This window comes from Desmodus rotundus, chromosome 8 (genome assembly GCF_022682495.2).
Source record: "Desmodus rotundus isolate HL8 chromosome 8, HLdesRot8A.1, whole genome shotgun sequence".
Classification (NCBI taxonomy): Eukaryota; Metazoa; Chordata; class Mammalia; order Chiroptera; family Phyllostomidae; genus Desmodus; species Desmodus rotundus.
Window position 1 is genome coordinate 105,539,931 of NC_071394.1, and position 23,628 is coordinate 105,563,558.

A 23,628-nucleotide genomic window follows, 5' to 3' on the forward strand; every position below is an offset into this window, starting at 1 on the left:
GTGTTAACTGAGACGGCACAAGGAGAGGTCCTGGGGTGGCTGGCACGGTTCTGTCTTCTGACATGGGTGGTGGATATGAGGGGTTTCACCTTAGAATTATTAAAGTGTACATGTCCTTTTTTGTTGTGTTCTGTAGTTGAATTACACTAAACAATGAAAAGCTTTTTGAAAAAGTGAAATTGTGGAAAATAACAGTACCATGACAACAGACTTCATGGATAAGTGGGTTGAATATGAAAAATGAAATCATGAAAATACTGGGAAAATGTAGAACATTAAAGAAATTTTACAAGTGGAGAATTTGAACATAAAACTGAGAAGTCATAAAAGAAATGATTGAATTCTGCTTATACCTCAAGTGGTGGACTTCTGTTTTTGCCTCCACGTAATCTGTGTTTATTAATAATCTGTGATCTTGAGCAAGTCACTTAATTTCTTTCTATCTCTTTCCAGCTTGTGTCTTCATAATATTTTTTTATAAAATAATCAGTATTCCACAAATATTGAGAGGATCAAATGAGATTTTATGCGGAAATGCTTTGAACAATTGTAGTAGACAAAAATACATAAAGTGTTATTTATTCATTCACTTTTCTTTGCTCCTCTAGATGTTCATGCCTCCTTTGGGAGGAACAGACAAGCTGGGTGGGTAATGACTAATTAGGGAGGAGATTTTTCTAGTTATTTCTTGAAAGTCTAAGCAATAGAACTGACTTTTAATCACTGGTATCTTCTTAGAACTCTAACAACACTGTTGTATTAGAAACTTCCCGGTTAGGTTGCTGGCTAATTGTGTGTATGACCATTTGATTTTCTTTAAACACAACTTTCAGCGTTCAAGAATTCTTTGTCCGCAAAGCCAATGCAAAGAAAGGCATGCTCGCTAGTACACATCTTGTCTTGAAGGAGCCAAGCGGTTCTAAATATGAAGCTTCCAAGAAGTGGAATTTACCGGCAGTCACCATAGCTTGGCTGCTGGAGACCGCTAGAATGGGAAAGAGAGCAAATGAAAGCCATTTTCTGATTGAAAATTCAACTAAAGAAGGTTAATATTTTTATTTTGTTCTTTTATATATACAGATTTTTACAGTTTGATGGTTTCTGGGATATCAGTGTGCCAAAGCCTGTTTTTAGGAAAGGTGGTTGATTTCTATTTTTCACACTGGGTACAGTGAGCCACTCGTGGGCATTCATTACTGGGTGGGAAAACAAATGTGTGTTCATAGCACAAGTGTTTAGTTTGTATCTGTACTGTCATGTAAGCACGGTTCGAAAGCTAGAGGGTGCAGAACAATGTAGAAACATTCTAGCGGCTCAGTGTTTGAAGTCTGAAGATGTGAATTTGGGTCCCTTTTACTGGTCCTTCTATGGCTCATACTGACACACCATGTAATTAGTGTCCTCCCTCTCACTTCACACTTCTGCAAGTTTTCTCTAGCCTGCCTCACGCTTGCCTGTTCCCCCTTCTTATCTTTCCGTTCTCATCTTGGATGGCACTTTCCCTGGGAAGCCTTCCTTGCTCCCCAAGTATGGCCTTTGTCTTGCCATCACACCTTGTATTATCCCTTTCATAGCTCTTATCCCAGTGTTACCATTCTGGTTTGCTTTCATGTCTCCCTACTCAGCTGTAAGCTCTGCAAAGCAAGGACTGTGCATGTCTTAGGTATTATGTATTTCCATTGTCTGGCGTTGGGCCTGGTGTGCAGTAGCCATCTAAGTGTTTTTGTTAAATATCGGAAAATGTAGGAAGCGGGTTGGGAGGACACAGTAGCCCCTCATAGCATGGTGGGATCCCTGGAAAAACCTCGTGGACAATTCGGCAGCTTGGGAACAACTCTCAGAGCCATTACGTACTTACCTAACAGACTGGAAATTTTGAAACTGAGGCAAAGCAATGTTTCGGTCATATTAAAATTTCATTAAGGACTTTCCAGAAACTTGACTAGTTGTTAACTCTGGGTACATGTAATTGGAATTTTCTTTTTACTCTGCAATTGACTAAGATGATATTTATTTATATAATTTTTGGCAAATTGTGAAGTTTATTGAGAATATTTCATGTTACAACAAGCTAAAATGGGAAAACTGATTTCATTAATTATATGTTTCTGTCAATGTGCTTGTCTAACTCAACATATTTTAATACATCATCTGGTCTGTTTCTTGGAAAGTAGATACCATATTTTTCGGACCATAAGATGCACCTAGGTTTTAGAGGAGGAAAATAGGAAAAAAATTTTGAAGCAAAAAATGTGGTAAAATATTTAATAACATCAATAACATAATATTTCACCAATATATATGTAAGCTACATTCAGACTATAAGACGCACCCCCGTTTTCCTCCTAAATTTGGGGGTGAGTGCATCTTATAGTCTGAAAAATACGGTACATGACTTCAAGGTTTAAAGTGTACTTGAGAATTCATATGAAAATTAACAGTAAGGTAAAAATCTCACTTATGTACCTCTTTATAGGAAGAAAAAGGCTTCATTAGTGGCTCACATTTGGTTTTTTCTTTTCTTTTTTTTTTTTAATCTCCAGAGCAAAGTTTAGAAACTGAAATAGCAAATGGGCTGAATCTAAATTCAGACGCTCCGGAGCATCCTGCCACATGCCTGGGAACTCACAGGAAAACAGCCGTCACACCTTTAGATATGAACCGCTTTCAGAGTAAGGCTTTCCATGCTGTGATGTCACAGCATGCCCGGCAGGTGCCAGTCTCCCCAGCAGGACAGCCGCTGCAGAAAGAGCCTTCGTTACACCTGGACACACCATCCAAATTTCTGTCCAAGGACAAGCTATTCAAGCCTTCCTTTGATGTAAAGGTAAGGTTCATAGAAAACAGTCCTGGAATTAACAACTTTATAGAGTTAAAACACCATTTTCTGCATCGCCTCTAAAGTTTGTAGTAGTACATTTTCCAGAAATGTTGGCAAGTAGATTCGTATTATTGAGTCCTTGTTGACACCTGTGGTTGAGGTAACAGTTGGAGATAAATATAGTATGAAACCAGGACATTGGGTTCACGTTCTGTCTCTCTCATGAACAGTGACTCTAGGCAGATCATTCATCCTGTGATATCCCACCATCAGTTTCTTCTTTTGTATGAAGAGAATAATATCACTTACTCTGAAAACTCATCATGAGGATCATAAGGATGTATCATAAGGCTCAAACGAAATGGTCTGATAAAATATGTAAACTGAAATAGTGCACAGTGGAGCAAAAGTAGGTTTACAGTTGGGAGTATATGAAACACACAGTTTATTTTTGTATTATTTATTATTATTTTCCATGCAAACAACTGTAAACCTACTTTTGCCCTACCCTGTATAGTAAACACGCTGCTATTTATATTTTGATTCTAGGAGTACACCCGATATACTGAAAATGTCTTTATCATTACCTTGCTTACCAGTCATTTCCATTAAGATGATGAGCAAGTCTGCACCTTTGCTTGTTCTCCTGTGCATTGCAGTATGGCTCCCTTTCTGGAAAAAGTCATTTGCAAATCAAGGGCTAATTGAACTTTCTCAAATGGTTTATTTTTATTCCCCAAAGGTGATTTTCTTCATTGCCCTTTAGCAGCTTTGGGGTTTTAAGTGTCTGTTCAAACCATTGTCTGTTTTTTTTTTTTATCCATGGACCTTTGCAACATCATGGTACCATACATCTGTTTTGCTCACAGGGTATTAAGCAACATTTTAATAATTTTTACTAGTCTGTTTTAGAGCAGACTTAAAAAGTTTACAGATTGTTCATCTCCAGAAAATAAATATAAATTAATACATGGGACAACTTTCTCCTAGCTAAATCTTTGATCAGATCTCTTATTTATTTAATTTTTTAATTACAGTTGACATTCAAAAGATGAATTTCAGGTTTGTCAAATCTCTTCTGTAGTAACATTTTGTACTGTGATTATCACTGCTCCTTATGTCTTAAGAAACAGGAAAACCACTGATTTTGAAACTGAGAGCTAGAATCAGGCCTCTGCTTTGCCTCTGGCCACCTTTTAAAGCAAGTCAGCCTCCGTGGGCTTCAGTATTCCCATCTGTAAAAACATGGCATATATACCGATGATCTCTCAGGTCTCAGTTCACAGAACCTTTGAATAATAAGTGAAGTAACATTAATAAGCAAAAAAAATAGTTGATAAATTCCAATCCTTTAGACCATTCTTCAGGTACCTTGCAGTGGAAAGCCGATGGTTCTGAAAGAGTCTCTGTGATAGTACAGAACACGTTTAGAGGTTTCGTTGTGGAGAGTCATAGTTTGTTTAGCAGTGTTTTCTGTTCTTTTCTCTTCTTGGTCATAAATAAACCAGTACTTCAGCTTATGATCACTGATTCTTCAAATTGACATAGTGTGGCATATTGAAATTCTTTGAAAATAGAGAAGAAGGGGTGGAATAATCACAAGATTGAACATATATTAGTCCTCACAATGAAAAAAACCTCTTTTTGAAACTCTGTGTGTAATTGACATATCATAAAAGTACAACAGATGTGCTGCTAAATGAAGTATCGGTGTTAACAGTTGGGAAGCCACTTACGAGTCAGAAAGAGACCACTGTTAATGCCATATCACCTTCCTCACACCCCCTCTCTGTACTGCTTCCTTCTCCTCCCCAGAGGTGACACGCCTGACCTCTTACTGGGTTGTTTTGTTATGCTTGTTCGTGACTTTTAAATAAGTGAAATCATAGTGTCTACTCTTTTGAGGCTGTCTTTTTTTTGGTGTTTTTGTTCAGCCTTCATTTGGAATATTTGTCCATGTTGCTACCTCTTAACTACACTTCATTGATTTATTGTGTGATATTAAATATTTCATTCTTTGGATATACTGCAATTTACATATCCAGTCTACTGTTTAATGGCATTTAGGTGGTATTAGTTTTTTTGTTCTTCCAAGTAATGCACTTGTGAACATTCTTGTGCATGTCTATTTTTATTTTTATTTTTTTGCAGTGGAGAGAGTACAGTTGTTATTTGCAGATTGCTAAGCAAGGAGAATGGGAACCTGTATCACTAAAGCCCAAACTCCCCAGTGACTTAACATTCTGGGCTTTTAAGGGCAAAACAATACATGAGTAAGGGGTTCAAAGTCATGGGCTATGTTGATCAGTCAGTTCTTATGCAAGTTCCAGCAATGCTGGGTTTTATTCCAACTTTAGTTGAGCCTAACAGACTGTCAAAGTGGTCGTACCAGTTTATACTCCACACGTAGTGTATTGAGCATCCAGTGTGCCCCATCCTTGGCAACAAGGTGTTACAATTTTTTTTTTAACTTCTTACTTGGAAATAATTTCTAGCTTACACTAAGTTATAAAAAAAATAATACAAGCACTAGTCATATACCCCTAGAGATTCTTAGTGGCCGAGAAAGAAAGTATTTGGGGAAGGAGTGGTTAACTGCCACATGTTGCTGAAAGGTCAAGAAAGGTGAGAACAGAAAAGTGATCACTGGATTTAGTATTCTGGAGGTCACCAGAGATCTTACCAGGAAGGGTTTTGATGACACGGCGGAGGTGGAAGCCGGCGTGGACTCATACAGGAATGCAAGAGGATTGGAGACAGTGGATGTAAACAATGCATTTGAGGAGTTTTACTGTAAAGGGTGACCGGAAAATGGGATGGGTGGGTACAGGACAAAATAGGGTGAACAGAAGGTTGTTTTGATTTTAAGATGGCTTAAATAAATGTATGCCAGTGTGAGTGATCCAATAGAGATCAAATTGATCATGAGATGAGAGGGGACAGTTGCTGAAGCCACACCTTTGAGTTGGTGAGAGGGGTGGGATCTAGTGCTTAAGTGGAGGCCAGTACCAGAAGGGAAACAGTGTTCATGTCACAGGTACAGACGGTGGGTAGGTGTGGTGTGGAGCTTCTTGTTTCTTTTGTGTATGAAGAATTCTTTTAAATGCTGTGGGGAATTTTTTTTAAGCTTTAGCAAGTAGAAAGCCTTACCATGTTCTTACAAAAAAAACTAAACATCATACAGATTTATTACATTTAATAGATTCTATTAAAAACACAAACATACAGTATTAAAAAATCTGAAAAGAATAATTGAAAGTAGGAACTAGTCCCACTAGTTATTGAAACAAAGTTGCAGTAATTGGAGCAGTTTGTTAATGTCACATAAATTATCAAGTCAGTGCACCAGATTATGCCCATAGATAGGAGAATGTATCATACTTATATAATAAAGGAGGCATTCCAGTCAGACAACCGAAAAAAGAGTTGGGATGAAACCTCATACCTTGCATCAGAATAAATACCAGAGGATCAGACATTTGTACACAAGAAATGAAGGCATAAAAATTCTGGAACATGCCATGTGAGAGTTTGTTGTTTTTTAAATAATTCACTGTGAGGAAGGCCTCTCTAACTATAAAATACACCCAAAAAGCAATAAAAAATTCATAGAATTTGATAGCAAAAAAAAAAATCTCCACATTTAAATATGCAGATTTTATAAGTGTGCGGTAAAAGTATTTGTTTAAAAAAACTCTCCATGGCAAAAATTTGACAAAGTACAAATTGAGACCAAGTATGTATACATACAAAAACTAGTATCACAGTGGAGATATGTATGTAAATTCATACATATATCTTCATGCAAGTGAGTATAAAAAAGGCTAATAAACCCAGAGCAAAGGGTAGGAAGAGAGTAGCTATCACAAAAGATTAAATAGAAATATTACACATGCATAAAGCTGTTTAGAGGGTGGGAAGTTAAAACATACAAATATATTTATCTAATCTATCAGGTTGGCAAAAGAGAAATCTGATTACCCACGGTGCTGTCAAGCATATTGGGAAGCACACACTTAAATGCTTTGCTCAGGAGCATGTCAGTGTTGGTACATACATTTTGTTTAAACGGTTCCCTGCAAAATGGTATGTGTACAAGGTTAGTCGCTGCATCATTATATTGGCAGACGATTGTCAGTGAAGACAGTCACCAGTTGAGCACCGGTTAAATGTGCTCCGTGTCCACACGGGACGCTACCAGATGGGGAGGAGAATGAGCAAGCCCCTGCACAGCAGGGACCTCTGTGAGGGAACTGTGGGTGGCATGGGGGTAGGAACATACTGATATTTTCTACTTTCAAAGGTCTTTCATAATTCTCAGCTCAGTCTGACTTCTTAACCTTCCTTGTAGTTAGTTCATGTCTTGCTTATATCCATCCTAGCTCACTTGTTTCCTTTTGTGTTTTTTGTCTGCTTGTTTTGTTTTTGTTGTTCTTTATATAAATTACAATTTAAACTCTGAAGATTCAGGCAGCCTTGGCTGGTGTGGCTCAGTGGATTGAACGCTGGCCTGTGAACAAAAAGGAAGCAGGTTTGATTCCCAGTCAGGGCATGTGCCTGGGTTGCCGGCCAGGGCCCCAGTTGGGGGCATATGAGAGGCAACCAATCCACGTATCTCTCACACACTGGTGTTTATCTCCTGCTCTTTCTCCCTCCCTTCCCCCCTCTCTAAAACTAAATAAAGAAAATCTTTTCTTAAAAAAGATTCAGGCAAATGTGGTAAGATAGACAGTATGAATTTTTTTCTTTGTAGTGTACAGATACAGATAACATTTCATTTTATTGTTGTTTAGAGGAAAGCCAGAGGAGGTTACAGCTATAATCCAATTAATTTTGAGGATTATCCCCCTTTTGAACTCTTTTTCTTTTCCTTTTCTTCCTTTGCTCTTCTTTTCTCCTCTTCCCTTCTACCTTGCTTTCTCCTCCTTTCATTCTCCCCCTCCATACATATAGGATGCACTGGCAGCCTTGGAAACTCCAGGCGGACCTAGCCAAAAGAGAAGGAAACTGAGTACCCCGCTCTCAGAAGTCATCATCAGAAACTTGAAGCTTGCTTTGGCAAATAGCTCTCGAGATGCTGTTGATCTTTCTGCCAGCCCTCAACTGAAGGATGCTCAACCAGAGAAGGTAGTATTAGATCTCTTACTAAAAGGAAGTTATAGATAAAACATTTCAAACAATGATGTTCTATCTGTTTCTTTTATTTCCCATGGGCAGGAAGAAGCTGCAAAGCCACTTCACAAAGTAGTGGTATATGTCAGTAAAAAACTCAGTAAGAAGCAGAGTGAACTAAATGGGATTGCAGCCTCTCTGGGAGCAGATTACAGGTACTGGGCACCTATTTCTGTTTGGTGGTCATATGGCTCAAGTTTCTAGGGTGACCTAAAGCTCCTGTGAGCATCTACAAAGAAATATTTATTTTCCTTTTAATATGTCATTTTATCTACAAAATCTCTCCAAATTATTTGCAATTTAACACATCCTTTAAAAATATTCTCTGCTATAACAATATATTCGTATCTTCTTTTATGGTGTCTTTAACAAATTTTTGACAACCTATTTTGTGCCTATTACTATTCTAGAAACTTGGCATCTAGGTCTGAGATTAAGCATATTTTTACCTTAGTGATTTTCAGAATAGAGACCTTCTCTGAGTAATACTAAGTACTCTAGCAGTACTCCTGAATTTAAAATGGTCTTTTTTGAGGATGTTTTGATTTCTATCATTTTTACTACTTTGGAGACGTAGATTAGCAGATCTGCCCTCAACCTGAGAGACAAGCTAGAGAGGTCTCTAGCGCAAATGGCATCAGTGTGGGAGAACTGAGAGACCCTTGCCTAGTCCAGCCAACCCTGAGCTGACAGACCCCTCCACTGTCTGCAGCTTTCCGGTCACTTGTAGTCCACCATTCATAGGTGGCATAACCATTGGTTTTACAGGTAACATAGTTTGAGGATTAGGATTAGCTTCATCTTCCCTTCAGTAAGTCCTATTTCAGTTAGCTTTCTGTTTGATAGAAGAAATGAGATCAGGAGAATGTAAACATAAAATGTGTCTGTCATAGTTGTAAGCATTAGTGTTTAATGCATCTATGGTGGGATAGTGAAGTTTTCTTATAACTCTTAGGATTATCTATTATGTAATGTTATCTATTGTTATGTTATATAGTTACCTATTATGTTTATATTATCTATTTCCGGTTGCTGAGCACTTAGTATGAGCATTATCTTATTTCATTCTCAAAATGGCCCTATGAGAGTATATATATTTGTCGAAATTTGAATGCTTCCTTAGATGTTGCTTGTATGTGGGCTTGATTTAAAGTTTGTTTTAAATCTATTCCTGAAATGAATTTCTCAGACTTGGTGATGGTTGAGAGGGAAAAGCCCTTTAATATGCAGAGATTACCATATTTACCTGTTCAAGTGCAGCTATCCCAGATCTTCCCTTCCATAAGCTAGGTCCAGAACATCCTGAAGAGACCACTAATACTGTCTCCCACCTTCCAGCAGTTAAACCTCTAACCAGAATCTTCTCAGCACCTCAGATGCAGCATCCCCTTTTTGTTACAGGTATTTACATCACATTCCCTGTACTAAAATGATTTCATAAATATTACTTCCCTACTTTTATAATTTGTTTTTAAATCCTCACCCAAGGAAGGAGGAAGAGAAGCATCAGTTGGTTGCCTCCTGTATGCACCCCGGCCAGGGATCGAACCTGCAACCTTTTGGTGCACAGGATGACACTCCAACCAACTGAGCTTCCCAGTCAGGGCCACTTTTATATATATACACGTATATAGTTGTTCACTGCAAATATTTATTTGAGGTGTTACTATTTTATATACTTTTATAATTTTGAAAAATACAAGTCAGTAGAAGGCACATAAGAACAGAATATGTTTAGTATGTAAATAAATGCCTGTGCCTGAGGACACTAGAAGAAAAGGGAGTGTTCATTTGCATGCGTGCATATGTAAAATCACCTCAAATGCTACAGGCACAGGGCTGAAGGAGATGGGGAGACTCAGATACCACAAGCAGCATTTCCTTTAGTAATGTGACTTTATCAGGGCTTGTTCACAATGTGGCAAAGTTCCAAATTAAGTTCAGTCTTTCATCAGTTAACTCAGTAGTTGTATACTTGGTACACTAATGTATATTAAAACTGAAAAAAATAATATGTTTATATGTGGAACAGGTTCTAGACCTGTGTAATTTGTTGACCCTTGAACAGTGCAGGAGGGGCACTGACCCCCTCCCCCTGGCCTCCACTGTTGCAGTCAGAAATAAACTAGAGAAAAATGTTACTAAGAAAATTATAAGGAAGAGAAAATGTATTTACAGTAATATATGTATGTATGGGAAAACATTCATATGTAGGTGGACCCATGCAGTTCAAACCCATGATGTTCAAGGGACAACTGTATATACAGATTTTTTTTTTTTTTTATCTATGTGGATTTTTGTCAGGACATTTAAAAAATCATGTAGGGTATGGGATAATTGTATATATGACTATTCCCCAGAAATTCTAGCATCCTTAGACCTTACTTAATCTAGTGACAATCCCCCAACATACAAAAACACATTATTGTTACAACCAAAATTACCCCCCACAAATGTCCAAAATAGCTCCTAAAATAAAGTAACAATTGTGCTGAAAGCACTGAGATAGACCAAGTGCTGGGCAGGCTACACATCTGATTTTGTAAGTAAAGTTTTGTTGGAACATAGCCATGCCTATATGTTTATATACGCGGGTAGGCAAAAGTAGGTTTCCAGTTGTCCATATGGAAAAAGAATAAATATGCCCTGGCTGGTGTGGCTCAGTGGATTGAGTGCCAGCCTGCGAACCAAAGGGTCACTGGTTCTCAATTTGGGGCACATGTCTGGGTTGTGGGCTGGGTCCCTGGTGGGGGGCTAATAAGAGTCAATCACACATTGATGTTTCTGTCCCTCTCTTTCTCATTACTTTGCCCTCTACAAATAAAATAAAATAGAAAAAGACAATAAATAAATAATATAAGAATAAATTGGCTTACTCACAACTGTAAACCTACTTTTGCCCTGCCCTATATTTTCTGTGGCTGCTTTCGTATAAGGCAAATGTTTAGTAGTTGTGAAATTGTTTGCCCTGCAAACCCTAAAATGTTAATCATCTGGCCTTTTAAGAAAATAATTGTCAACTCCTCTGATCAAAACCATCTGTAATCATTGAGATTCTGTCCTTGAAAGACCTCTGAGGACTAAAACTCATAATTTATCCATATTATTACAGTGGATAGTAAAACAAGATGATTTAGGAAAAAATATTACTGTTTTTTTGGAATCATCTTGATAAAACTAACAAATTAGGCAAGGAGTTACTGTTATTTTTAAGGATGTGTGGGCTACAGGAAATAAAGATGTTTATAACTCAGGCGGAAATACTTCTTCTTAATTTGTTTAATTTGGCTATTTTTTAAGTATATTTTATTGATTATGCTATTACACTTTTCCCAATTTTTCCCCCTTTATCCTCCCTCCACCCTGCACCCTCCAACCCTCCAGCATTCCCCTCCTTAGCTTATATCCATGGGTTGTACTTAAAAGTTCTTTGAATTCTCTGTTTCCTATACCATTTTTGACCTCTCCCCATCTATGTTATGCCTACCAATTATGCTTCTTCTTCCCTGTACCTTTTCCCCCCATTCCATCCCTCCCCCTCCCCACTGATAACCCTCCATGTGATGTCCGTTTCTCTGATTCTGTTTCTGTTCTAGTTGTTTGCTTAGTTTTTGTTTTCATTGTTTTTCTTCTTTTTTTTTTAGGTTAATTTGTTGATAGTTGTGAGTTTGTTGTCATTTTACTGTTCATAGTTTTTGATCTTCTTTAATTTCTTAGATAAGTCCCTTTAATATTTCATGTATTAAGGGCTTGGTGATGATGAACTCCTTGAACTTGACCTTATCTGGGAAGCACTTTATCTGTCCTTCCATCCTAAATGATAGCTTTGCTGGATAGAGTAATCTTGGATGTAGGTCCTTGCCTTTCATGACTTCAAATACTTCTTTCCAGCCCCTTCTTGCCTGCATGGTTTCTTTTGAGAAATCAGCTGATAGTCTTATGGGAACTCCTTTGCAGGTAACTCTCTGCTTTTCTCTTGCTGCTTTTAAGATTCTCTCCTTATATCTTGGGTAACTTAATGATAATGTGCCTTGGTGTGTTCTTTGGCTCCAACTTCTTTGGGACTGTCTGGGCTACCTGGACTTCCTGGAAGTCTATTTCATTGGCCAGAATGGGGAAGTTTTCCTTCATTATTTTTTCAAATAAGTTTTCTATTTCTTGCTCTTCCTCTTCTTCTGGCACCCCTATGATTCAGCTATTGGAACGTTTCAAGTTGTCCAAGAGGTTCCTAAGTTTCTCTTCATTTTTTTGAATTCTTGTTTCTTCATTCTGTTCTGGTTGGATGATTATTTCTTCCTTTCATTCCAAATCGTTGATTTGAGTCCTGGTTTCCTTCCTGTCACTGTTGGTTCCCTGAATATTTTGGTTTATTTCACTTTGGGTATCTTTCATTTGCTCATTGATTTTGCAACCAAGCTCAATCGGTTCTGTGAGCATTTTGATTACCAGGGCTTTGAACTCTCATCAGATAGGTTGGCTATCTCCTCATCGCTTAGCTCTCTTTCTGGAGTGTTGCTCTGTTCTTTCATTTGGGCCATATTTCTTTGTTCCAGGCCCCTGTTAAGTTGTAAGGGATCAAGGCCTTAGGTATTCACCAGGGCGGGGCAACCCTCCTTGCTGCCTGGGGGGGGGGGGGGGCAGAGCGAGTACAGTGTGGATTGCCTGCACGGCTCTAGCCCCACTCTCCAGCAAACGCTGATGTGAGACTGGGAGTTTCCCCACCACCGCAACCCCTGCTGTAGTCCACAGTCAGCTCTGAGTCTGTTTCCTGTTCAGCCAGCCCTGCCCTTGCAGTCCGCTGCCTCCTCCTCACCTCAGGTTCTGTCTGTCCAGCCATCTTACTGGTCTGGTTGGTCTGGTTGGTCTGGTTAGTCTGGTTGACTGTTTCTTTAATTCCTTGGTTGTTGGAATTGCATGCAGTTTGATTTTCTGGCACTTCTGGTTGTTTATTGATTTTTGATTGGTTGGTATCCTCCTTTTGGTTGTTTGAGGAAGCGAAGGGTTTCTACCTATGCCTCCATCTTGGCCAGAACCTAATTTGGCTTTTTTAAAAGTTCAGAGATATTTCTTATTTAGGAAGTGGAAAGTGTGATAAGTATCCACAAAAAGAAACTTCTGTTTATTTTAGTGATGATTATATTTAGAAATACAATTTTTTAAAAGATTTTACTTTAATTTTAGAGCGAGGAGAAGGGAGAAAGAGAGGGAGAGAAACATTAACGTGTGGTTCCCTTCCGAATGCCTCCCACTGAGGACCTGGCCCTCAACCCAGGCATGTGCCAGACTGGGAATCAAACCAGCAACCCTTTGGTTCACAGGCCCACTCTCAATCCACTGAGCCACACCAGCCAGGGCTAGAAATACAATTTTTACTTCCCCTTTGGTTTTTACTTTATATTTGCAGGATAGTATATTCTACATTTTTAGATTATTTTCCTAGGGCAGGAAAGTATTATATAGGAAGAATCAGGAGATCATAGTGTAATAAAATAGTTAAGAATGTGAGTTTTGAAGTCAAACCTGGCTCTACCTCTTATTCACTGAATGTCCTTGAACATATTACTTAACCAAGTCCTTCCAATTTCTTACCTGTTAGGTGGATGTAATGATGCCAGTGTTTGAGGGTTGTTGCGAGGAGTGGATGGGGATAGTGATGTGTGAAGTACATGGTCTGTTACAGGGTGTAGAGCAAGCATACAATGAATGGTGACTGCCAACACCTGGAAGACAGTGAATGCTTTCATTTGAAAAGACCTGTATTATTACTATAAAGTTATATGCATCATAAGAAAGTTGAAACAATGCAGAAAAGTATAAAGGAGAAAGTGATATTTTAAAATACATCCTTCCAAATATCTCTCTGCACATATATTCCTAGAAAGATGTGTATAAAATTTGACCAAAAAAGTGGAGACTATCATTTAATATTCTTGTATGCCAATTCTTAAAGGTTTTGTGAAGATCAGAATATTCTATTCATCGAGAATAATGATCATAAACTAATATAGATATTTCTCTTAGTTATTTGGTTTTTATACTTGGTTGTTTCAGGTGGAGTTTTGATGAAACAGTGACTCATTTCATCTATCAAGGGCGACAGAATGACACTAACCGAGAGTACAAATCTGTGAGAGAAAGAGGAATACACATCGTTTCAGAGCACTGGCTTTTAGAAGTAAGCAGTACTTTTTGTCCTCCCCGTCTGTTAAATGAGAAGGTGTACCAACATTGTTTCAGGGTATAAACTAGTTTCAGTGTATGTAAAGAAGTTTGATAACTTTAGGTATTCAACAGAGCGCATCTCATTTCTTTACCATCATAAACTTAAGATTGTTAATCCTTAAGTACTTAAGTCTTTAATGGGTACTCTGTGGGAATCTCTGATTCCATTCACTAATTAGATATGATGTGAAAGAAAATGTTATAATAATTTGAGGAGAATTAATTAATGTATATGTTTACCAATTCATTAATGTACATGTAATGTAACTGTTTACAACTGTTCCCCACCCCCTCCGCCCTGTCTCTGTCTCTCTCACTCACTCTCTCACTCACTCACTCTTTCTGGGTATTCCCTGGAATGTGGTTTAATACCTTGGCAGAAGCATAAAGATAGAATTAGATTTTCATACTTTAGTGGACCTGACAAGTGGACAGCCCTAGCCAGGTGTAGCTCAGTTGGTTGGAGCATTATCCCATACACCAAAAGGTAGGGGGTTCAGTTCCTGGTCAGGGCGCACCCTAGGTGGTGGGTTTGATCCCCAGTTGCAGCACGGACAGGATGCAACCAATTGATGTTTCTCTCTTACATCAGTGTTTTCTAATTTTCTCTCTTCCTCTCTCTCTAAAATCAATAAACGTTTTATTTTTAAGTGGGGATAATATTGAATGTGAACTGTAATTGAAAAACAATTTTTTTTAAGTGAGGACAGTTTCTCTTTTATATAATGGAATTTTTTAGTGTTAACTACTTTTCAAAACTTTAATTTTGCAAATTTTTTCATCTTACTACCTAACGTATTGGTTATCCTTATGCAAGCTAACATCATTTATTCTCTAAGATTTTCTAAGTCCTGTCTTAAAGCACACCGTTGTGTTGCAGTGTGCTCAAGAGTGTAAACACCTTCCCGAGTCTCTGTATCCACATACTTATAACCCCAAAATGAGCTTGGATATCAGCACAGTGCAAGATGACAGACTCCGGAATAGTCGACTGCCCTCAGCTGACGGGACAGCAAAGGATGACGAGGTAGATGACATGGATGGTACATTTTCCCTTCTTGGAGCCGAGTGTACAGTCATATATTACTGTGAAACCTTACACGACGGCTTGGTTTGAGCAATTGCAATTTTTCTTCTTCCATAGGCAGATCACATGCCTGTAGAAGAAAATGATATAGATAATATGACCACCAGTAACAAAGAAGGAGCAACATCAAATGAAAATGGGAGGAATGACTCTAAAGGAGGTAAAATATTTTAAATTACAAAAAAAAATTTTTATCAATATGATTCCTTTGCATCAGGTGGAAAAATAAATTATTTTCTATAGTGCTAAGTGGAAGTAAAGCATATATTTGAGGTTTGGTTGAGGTTGTTCCATGCCAGTCATTAAGTAATAATTTGCAAAGCTTTAAGTGTGAAATTTGTGGAACTAGGTATTTTACAGAGTTAGTGTAATATAGCCCTATTTTATTAAAGGTAGGTAGAGTTGGTGATTTTTAAAAATTTTTTCTTTGGTTCTATTTAAGAACCAAAGTGATATTAAATAAGTGATATTCAGTAAGTTTTAATATGTGTGCAGTGTAGTTTAACATAGTCACGTGGTTTTAAAGGTGCGAGGAGGTATGAAGAGTTTCTCCTACCTTCCAATGTTATTAGTTTGTGTAGCCTCCTAGGGCTATTTTATGCGTGTATAATCATAAATGTTCTCTCCTTCCCGACTTATTTTTTTATTGTATTTTACTTTTGACACTATTAAATATCTTCCAAAGAACATGTTTGATCATTTGTAAATGTAAAATAATTTATTACATAAAGCGGAGAGTTTGTATTTAGGAAATGTTGTCTCTGCTGATAAGCGTTCCCAGTTGGTATGAATTGAACTGAAGCGTGTGCGAACACTGCACTGTGGCTGTCAGAGGATGAAAAGCAGCCTGAGCGTGATTAGTAGAGGATACATCTTCTAGATGTATTTTCCTCGTAAACTTAAGCAACTTCTCGATTTCATGTAATTTAATACAGTGCATTCACGTTTCCTTGTTCCAGTGGGTTTGTCTGTATGAAACAATACATTGCTGAATACAGTGGACAAAAGGCTTCTTTTACAAAAATGCCAATTTTTCTCATGCCATTTCCAATTATAGAGTTGTAACACAGTTGCTTCTTAGTAGCTCCATAGAGAACTTTTTGTAACTTACTTGTTCTCCCTGAAAAACAGTTTACCTAGGTTTCCAACACCACTTAAGAGACTCGCAGTTAAACCTATCTTACTTCCTAAGAGACATTAATTTCTATGCTTCACTATAACTAACAATTTTAACACACAAGTCTAGAAAAACATGAGAGCAAATGTGAACAATTTTCAATACTCATCTTGTTTCTCAGGATGTTCTTCCCAATATTAACTTCAGAGCCAATTTAACCATAACTTTAGGTATAACTGCAGTTCTTTTTTTTTAAATTTAAAAAACAATTTTTTTAGTGTTGTTCAAGTACAGTTGTCTCCACTTTACCCCCACCACTCTCCCTGCCACCTCCCACCCTCAATCCTACCCCCCTTTGGCTTTGTCCATGGGTCCTTTATACATGTTCCTTGATGACCCTTTCCCTTCTTTTCCCCATTATCCCCCTCACCCCATCCCCTTTGGTTACTGTCAGTTAGTTCCTTATTTCCATTTTGCTTGCTTGTTTGTTTTGTTGATTAGGTTCCACTTATAGATGAGATCATACGGTATTTGTCTTTTACCACCCAGCTTATTTCACTTAGCATAATGTTCTCCAGTTCCATCCATGCTGTCATGAAGGGTAGGAGCTCCTTCTTTCTTTCTGCTGTGTAGTATTCCATTGTGTAAATGTACCAGTTTTTTGATCCTCATTTACAGATGGGCACTTAGGTTGCTTCCAGCACTTGGCTATTGTAAATTGTGCTGCTATGAACATTGGGGTGCATAGGTTCTTTTGGATTGGTGTTTCAGGATTCTTAGGATATATTCCCAGCAGTGGAATTGCTGGGTCTAACTCAAGATGGATAAAAGACTTAAATATAAGTCGTGACACTATGAAAGTCCTAGAGAACATAGGCGGGAAAATCTCAGATATTCCACGCAGCACTATTTTCACTGATATGTCCCCTAGAGCAAGGGATATAAAGGAAAGAATAAACAAATGGGATTTCATCAAAATAAAAAGTCTCTGCACAGCTGAAGAACTCATCAGCAAAATGAAAAGGGAACCAACCATATAGGAAAATATACTTGCCCCTATCTCGGACAAGGATTTGATCTCCATATAATGAACTCACACGACTCCACTCCAGGAAGACACACAATCCAATTAAAAAATGGGCAAAGGACCTGAACAGACTTTCTCCAAGGAGGACATACAGAGGGTCGCAGAGTCATATGAAAGGATGCTCCGCATCACTAGCCATCAGAGAGATGCAAATTAAAACCACAATGAGATACCACTTCACACTGGTCAGAATAGCCATCATAAACAAATCAACAAACAACAAGTGCTGGCGAGGTTGTAGAGAAAAGGGAACCCTAGTGCACTGTTGGTGGGAATGCAGACTGGTGCAGCCACTGTGGAAAACAGTATGGAATTTCCTCCTTTCCTACCTTTTAAAAAAATGCATAAATGGTGGACTCTACTATATATGCTGTTTTATACTTTGGTCTTGATCTTTTTAACAGTTCAGTTTGTGGAGTGTTTCATATTGGTACATAAGGAGCTTCTTCAGTCTTTTTTTTTTTTTTCCAGCTGTATAATACTCATTGTATGAATCGCCCACTTTACACAGCCATTCCTTGTTGATCATCTAGTTATTTCTAATTTCTTGCTATTACAAAGTTCTGCAGTGAACAGCCATGTCTCTGTAGGTGTCCTCTTTTTAATGGATTGTTTTCTATTTTCCATACTCATCTTGCCCTACCAGAGCTTTCCCTTTGACTTACCTATTTAGTTACTCCCACTCTGTTCGTTCCAAAAATAGTCTGTGAGGAACCCAGAGATAAATCACTTGTGGTGTGTGTTTTCATGGACCACAGGGAAATCACATACATGGATGATTGTAGTACATAACATGAGCGTGTAAGGAGCCGACAGGGAGCCTACGAAAGAGATAATTGCTGTGCACGTCTCAGCACAGTGTCTTCGAAGGGCTTCCTGACTCTCCATGTACAGTCCTCATGGTAAGGGCCGCCTTTGTGTTCTGCAGTGTTCATGGTCTCAGTGCATCCCTATAGCCTGTAAGTAAGTATTCTGTAAATGTCCAGTTAATAAATTTGTTAATCTAGACAAAATAGTTAATGTGCGTAAGATGTGATTTCATTATAAAAAAAGAGAAACTTACCTTGATTGGTGTGTTTGTGTGTGTTTCAAGCTCTGACACAGACCTTGGAGATGAGAGAGAATTTCCAAAAGCAGCTGCAGGAGATCATGTCTGCAACATCAGTGGTGAAACCCCAAGGACTGAGGACTTCCTTTGGCAGAAATGGCTGTAACAGCACCTCTTCAACCCCCGAGAGCGCTCGCTCCGCCCGCACTGGGCGCAGTAGAGTCCTGGAGGCCCTGAGGTTTGTACCTGTCACTCATGGTGGCAGAAAGGAGTGACTGGATGATTTAAAAGAAAAGTAGCTCCTTGTGTAGGTACCCTACTGACTCAGTTCCATGAGTTAAGCCTAATTTTGCTTTTTTTTTTAATTATTAAAACAAGTTTAGAATATCAAGACCACTAAAAGGGTTATACTACTGGGCCTTATTTAGCCCAAACTATATACAGGGTTGGCAAAAGTAGATTTACAGTTGTATGTAAACACAGTTCATTCTTGTATTATTATTTATTACTGTATTGTTTTCCATATGAACTGTAAACCTACTTTTGCCCACCCCTGTATATTATATTCAAACATTACTTTCCTCGCTTTTCCATCTTCCCTCCCTTGTTCCACGCAGTTCTGGAATTCTTAACTCGGGGCAGGAAACAGACACAGAGGTTTCGTTCCTTACCAAGCAGTGCTTCACAGTGAGGTGTGATTTAAACAGTTATTTCTCACTGGAACTACATGTATTTTGTATCTACAAATCTAGCTTCTAGATTACAGATGTGATTACAGATCTTCATGTGATGTGATATTTAGTTTCATTACTTCATCTTTTTCCTGATAGAAAATTCTCCAGTCATATGATTAGTATTATGGAACTTAATATCTTGATTTAATTAAGCTATGAATTTATCTTATGATAATTGTATATTTCATGAGGCTAATTTTTTATCTGAGTACTGAGTAACAGTGGCTTTTTGTTAATATACGTCAGGTCATGTTTTATTATAGAGAATCCAAGTTTTGTGCCAACTTAAATAGTCTGAGAATAAAAGGCTGTCTTCCTTCTTTTTGAGTCAAGGGAACTCTTAGGGCGTGTATCAGTTTTAGTAAATTATTTTTACTGTTTTATATGTATGTATGTATAATTGAATTTTATGTATATATAAACATGCATGTGTATTTGTGTGTGTGTATGTGGAAATTTGCTGTATATCTTGAAAGAAAATAGTTGGAATTCTGTTCACTCTGCAGTGGAATTGTTACAATTACACTATAAAACGTGCTTTACCTTAGTTCATCGTAAGGCCGGTCTACCTGAGACGCTCGGGGGGTTGGTCACCAAAAGCTGAAAGGTCCTTCTTTTTAGGGCAGTATTTACAATATATTTCCCATGTAATTACATTATTTTAGGTAATAAAAATACATCTACCAGTAAACAAACTAACCAGTTTCCTAAACATTACCATGTTTTCCTAAGCCTGTAAGTACGAAAACTCCCATTTTTAAATGCAGCAGTCATTTGAAATTAAAAATTTTGACAATGAACTTTTCTTTTCCTCTTTGAAGTTTTAAATATATAGACATTCAGTCAAAATGTGTTTTATTTTTCTCACTAAAACAGATTAGTTTCTGGGCAAAACTTTTTTTTTTAATTTTTTTATTGATTGATAGATCAGTTTGATTCATTTATTGATGCATTCAGTGGTTGCTTCTTGTTTGTGCCCTGACTGGGGCCCAACCCCACAACTTTGCCACATCAGGACAACACTAACCAGCGGAGCTACCCTGCCAGGGCCAAGGGGGAAACATTTTAAGATAAAATTTCCCAAAGTTTATTTATTCAGTAGTTTGAGTGCCTCCTGTGTGGTAGATGGGCATATAAAGGTGAACCACAAATGAACAGTCTAACTTCGGGAACTTACGAATGGGGTTTTGTTACAGCAGGCTGCCTAGTAAAACCGTCCCTTTCATTCCTCAGGCAGTCTCGTCAGACAGCACCTGATGTCAACACAGAGCCCTCCCAGAATGAACAGATCATTTGGGACGACCCTACCGCCAGAGAGGAGAGGGCAAGGCTTGCCAGCAATCTGCAGTGGCCGAGCTGTCCCACACAGTACTCTGAACCGCAGGTCGACATTAAGAAATTGGAGGATTCTCCTTTCCAGGACCCTTTACATGATTTAAAAATTGTTGAACCCGGTAATGAGAAAGAAATCTATTTACTTCTTTGTATTAAGTACCTGTTGACTTCTTGATAATTAATAGATAAGCACGTTGTGGGTTTCTGAATTGTACATGCAAATGAAAAACTTACTAGGTATTTCTGATTTTGGTTTACACTTAAGAGTCAGAAAAATAGTTATAAGTTGAGTTAGATTACCAGTAAATTGAAAATATATTTTGATTTTTAAGTTTGGAAATTCAGGATTGGGCATTATTTTCCAGACATGATTTTCCTTGTTACTCTTTCTCTCCTTTTGGTCCTTTTTGCACTTGTTTTTTCTCTTAATCATCTTATTTTCATTTAAGTCCTGTTCTGAATTCTGCTCAGCTCATATCTACTCTTGTTCTTTGGATTTGTATGAATTTATTTCTGAATTCCCCTGTTCTTTTCTTCTTTGGGCTTTTCCTTGAAAACAAAATGTTTCCTATCTCTCATCTTTTGCCATGTGCCGCCCCCTGCCTCACATCAGTACATTATTTCTCTCACTAGTTATATAGATTTAACTCTGCTTCTGATTTTCTCCAAGTGCAGCCTGCTTTTACTTTTCAAATTCTAGATACTTTTTACTGACGAGAGCTTGGTATTTAAAAAAAAAAAAAGGTTTGGAGAAGCCCACAGATAACACCATTTGCCCTTTTAATACTAATGAATTGACTTTATTTACAAGCTCTAGAAATAGGCCACTTCTTTTGCATGTCCTTTTTACATTCCAGAATTTGTTTAATATCATCTCGGCTAAGACATATGAGACTACTTCCCAGAATAAGTTCTTAGTCATGTTTGGGTAATATCACACTGCAACATGTTCTTGCCCTCAGCTGTCCATGATCCTGGAAACGTGTGTCCGACTGAAGCTCCAAAACACCCAGTCTCTGAAGAACTGGAAACTCCATTAAAAGACAACCACCTGATCCCTACACCTCAGGCCCCCAGTATTGCTTTCCCCCTGGCCAACCCACCCGTGGCTCCACACCCTAGAGAAAAGGTTTGTTTATCTTTAGTACGGTGATACAGCTTTTGGATATTGCTGTTGGGTTGCATTCAAAATCTGTGGGCATCAATATCAAGGGCTCAGCAAGGGTTCGTCAAGCATTGAAAACTGCATTTCTTTGCCTTGTATTATTTTCATATTTGATAACTCAGAAGACTAAATAAAATGTCACTGTAAAAGAACTATATACCTGATAACTTTTTTAATGTTACTTTCTCTAAAACTCTTCCATTTCAGATTATAATAGAGGAGACTCATGAAGACTTAAAAAAACAGTACACATTTCAGTTGTCATCTCTGAATCCTCAAGAACGTATTGATTACTGTCATCTGATTGAGAAACTAGGTATAAGTATTTTACTTAAGTCAAAAATGTCCCATACAGTAACCTTATTTAGAAGGCAAATGTGGTTGATATTGGAATCACTTTTTAAGGTGCAGGAATTGAGACACAAGAAATGGTTAATTTGTCTGAGACTGTACATTGAGTCAGCATTAGAACTTTCATTTTATAGAGCTCTAATCTAAATCTAAAGTCACTGGGTCATAGGATTTAAAGATTTGAATCGAAACGAGCTATTAAGGTTTAAGAATCTTTTGTGCTGCTTTGAGCATTTATTTATTCATTGATGAAGCCTTGGACCAAATCAGTGAAATTATAGACTTACAATGTGAGTAAAACCACTTTCTTAATGAAGCTGGAGGTATGTAGCATATTCTTACTGCACTAGTTGTCAGGCTCTTAGAGGGACGCCACTCTTAGAAGCAGCACACCAGAAGGATAAACCGGCGCTCTATAGGCGCATACTTAATGCTGTCTGTCCTTTTAAGGATGTGATGAGCCATGATATATGTTTTTTAAAGATTTCTGTCAGCCCTGACTGGTGTAGCTCAGTGGGTTGAGTGTCGTCCCACAGACCAAAAGGTCACTGGTTCAATTCCCAGTCAGGGCACATGCCTGGGTTGTGGGCCAGGTCCCAGATTGGTTGCTGGCAAGAGTCAACCTATTGATGTTTCTCTCCTTCTCTTTCTCTCTTCCTTCCCCTCTCTCTAAAAACAAAACAAAAAAAATCTTTTTTTAAAAAAAGATTTCTGTCAAATACAGTTGTACACTTGAGAAACTATGTTTCTGGGAAACTATGCAGCTAGAACATTTTGTTCCCCAGTTGCCTGTTAAGTTAGATGGAATTACAAGTCAGGATTGCTAAGCTTTACCCAGAGCTCGCCAAACTGGAACGCTCAAGTGTCTGTCTTCTATAGGTGGTTCCATCTCTCCAAACTCTGGGTGAGAGTAATAGCAATTGGCAGGAAATTGTCTAGGACACAGAACAGGGGCACCTGAGTATAGACTGTGCTGGATTTGGAGTCTGTGAGCACAGGGTTCCTGATACAGACCGTAAAGAGGCCTGTCACTTCATAAACGAAGCCGCTGTGGTGAACTGATACACATAAATCAGCCTTTTATGTTGTCTGGGTCACAATAAACTTGATATAGATAATAATATAGAATTAGATACTGAAACTAGTATGGAACTTTAACATTATTGTTCTTTTGTTACCTCAGTGATCCTGGGTGAGTTACTCTACATGTGTCCCCACATGTAAATTGCCGATAATAACAGTAACTTCATAAAATTGTGAGGACTAAGTGAGTTAATTATATGAGTACTTTCAACAGTTCCTGGGCTATAGTAAGTGCTCAAAAAGTATTGCTGCTATTGTTAGTCGTCTCTAAAGCCATGAGTTCAAATATTCTGTTTAAAATCTTAGAAATCCTTGATGCATTTCCACCTACCAGTAGTCTAACTCTAAAGTATAAATCAACACCATGCTTGCATAAGCTTATATACTTACACCTTCTTTCTTTCCT

At 38.0% G+C, this 23,628-nt stretch overlaps 1 protein-coding gene across 6 annotated transcripts in view; it reads left to right on the plus strand.

Moving 5' to 3' along the window:
- TOPBP1 (DNA topoisomerase II binding protein 1) overlaps window positions 1-23,628 on the plus strand; it is a 67,083-nt gene that overhangs the window by 37,713 nt on the left and 5,742 nt on the right. For 5 of the 6 annotated variants that reach the window (XM_053929663.1, XM_053929662.2, XM_053929664.2 and 2 more), the window contains 12 exons: window positions 834-1,045; window positions 2,544-2,827; window positions 7,775-7,948; window positions 8,039-8,148; window positions 9,362-9,394; window positions 14,045-14,168; window positions 15,096-15,242; window positions 15,360-15,462; window positions 18,600-18,792; window positions 20,522-20,742; window positions 21,586-21,752; window positions 21,996-22,104. In XM_053929663.1, coding sequence (XP_053785638.1) covers window positions 834-1,045; window positions 2,544-2,827; window positions 7,775-7,948; window positions 8,039-8,148; window positions 9,362-9,394; window positions 14,045-14,168; window positions 15,096-15,242; window positions 15,360-15,462; window positions 18,600-18,792; window positions 20,522-20,742; window positions 21,586-21,752; window positions 21,996-22,104 — 1,877 coding nt within the window. The remainder of the gene's footprint in view (window positions 1-833; window positions 1,046-2,543; window positions 2,828-7,774; window positions 7,949-8,038; window positions 8,149-9,361; window positions 9,395-14,044; window positions 14,169-15,095; window positions 15,243-15,359; window positions 15,463-18,599; window positions 18,793-20,521; window positions 20,743-21,585; window positions 21,753-21,995; window positions 22,105-23,628) is intronic. The other variant, XM_053929665.2, reaches the window with a different exon arrangement.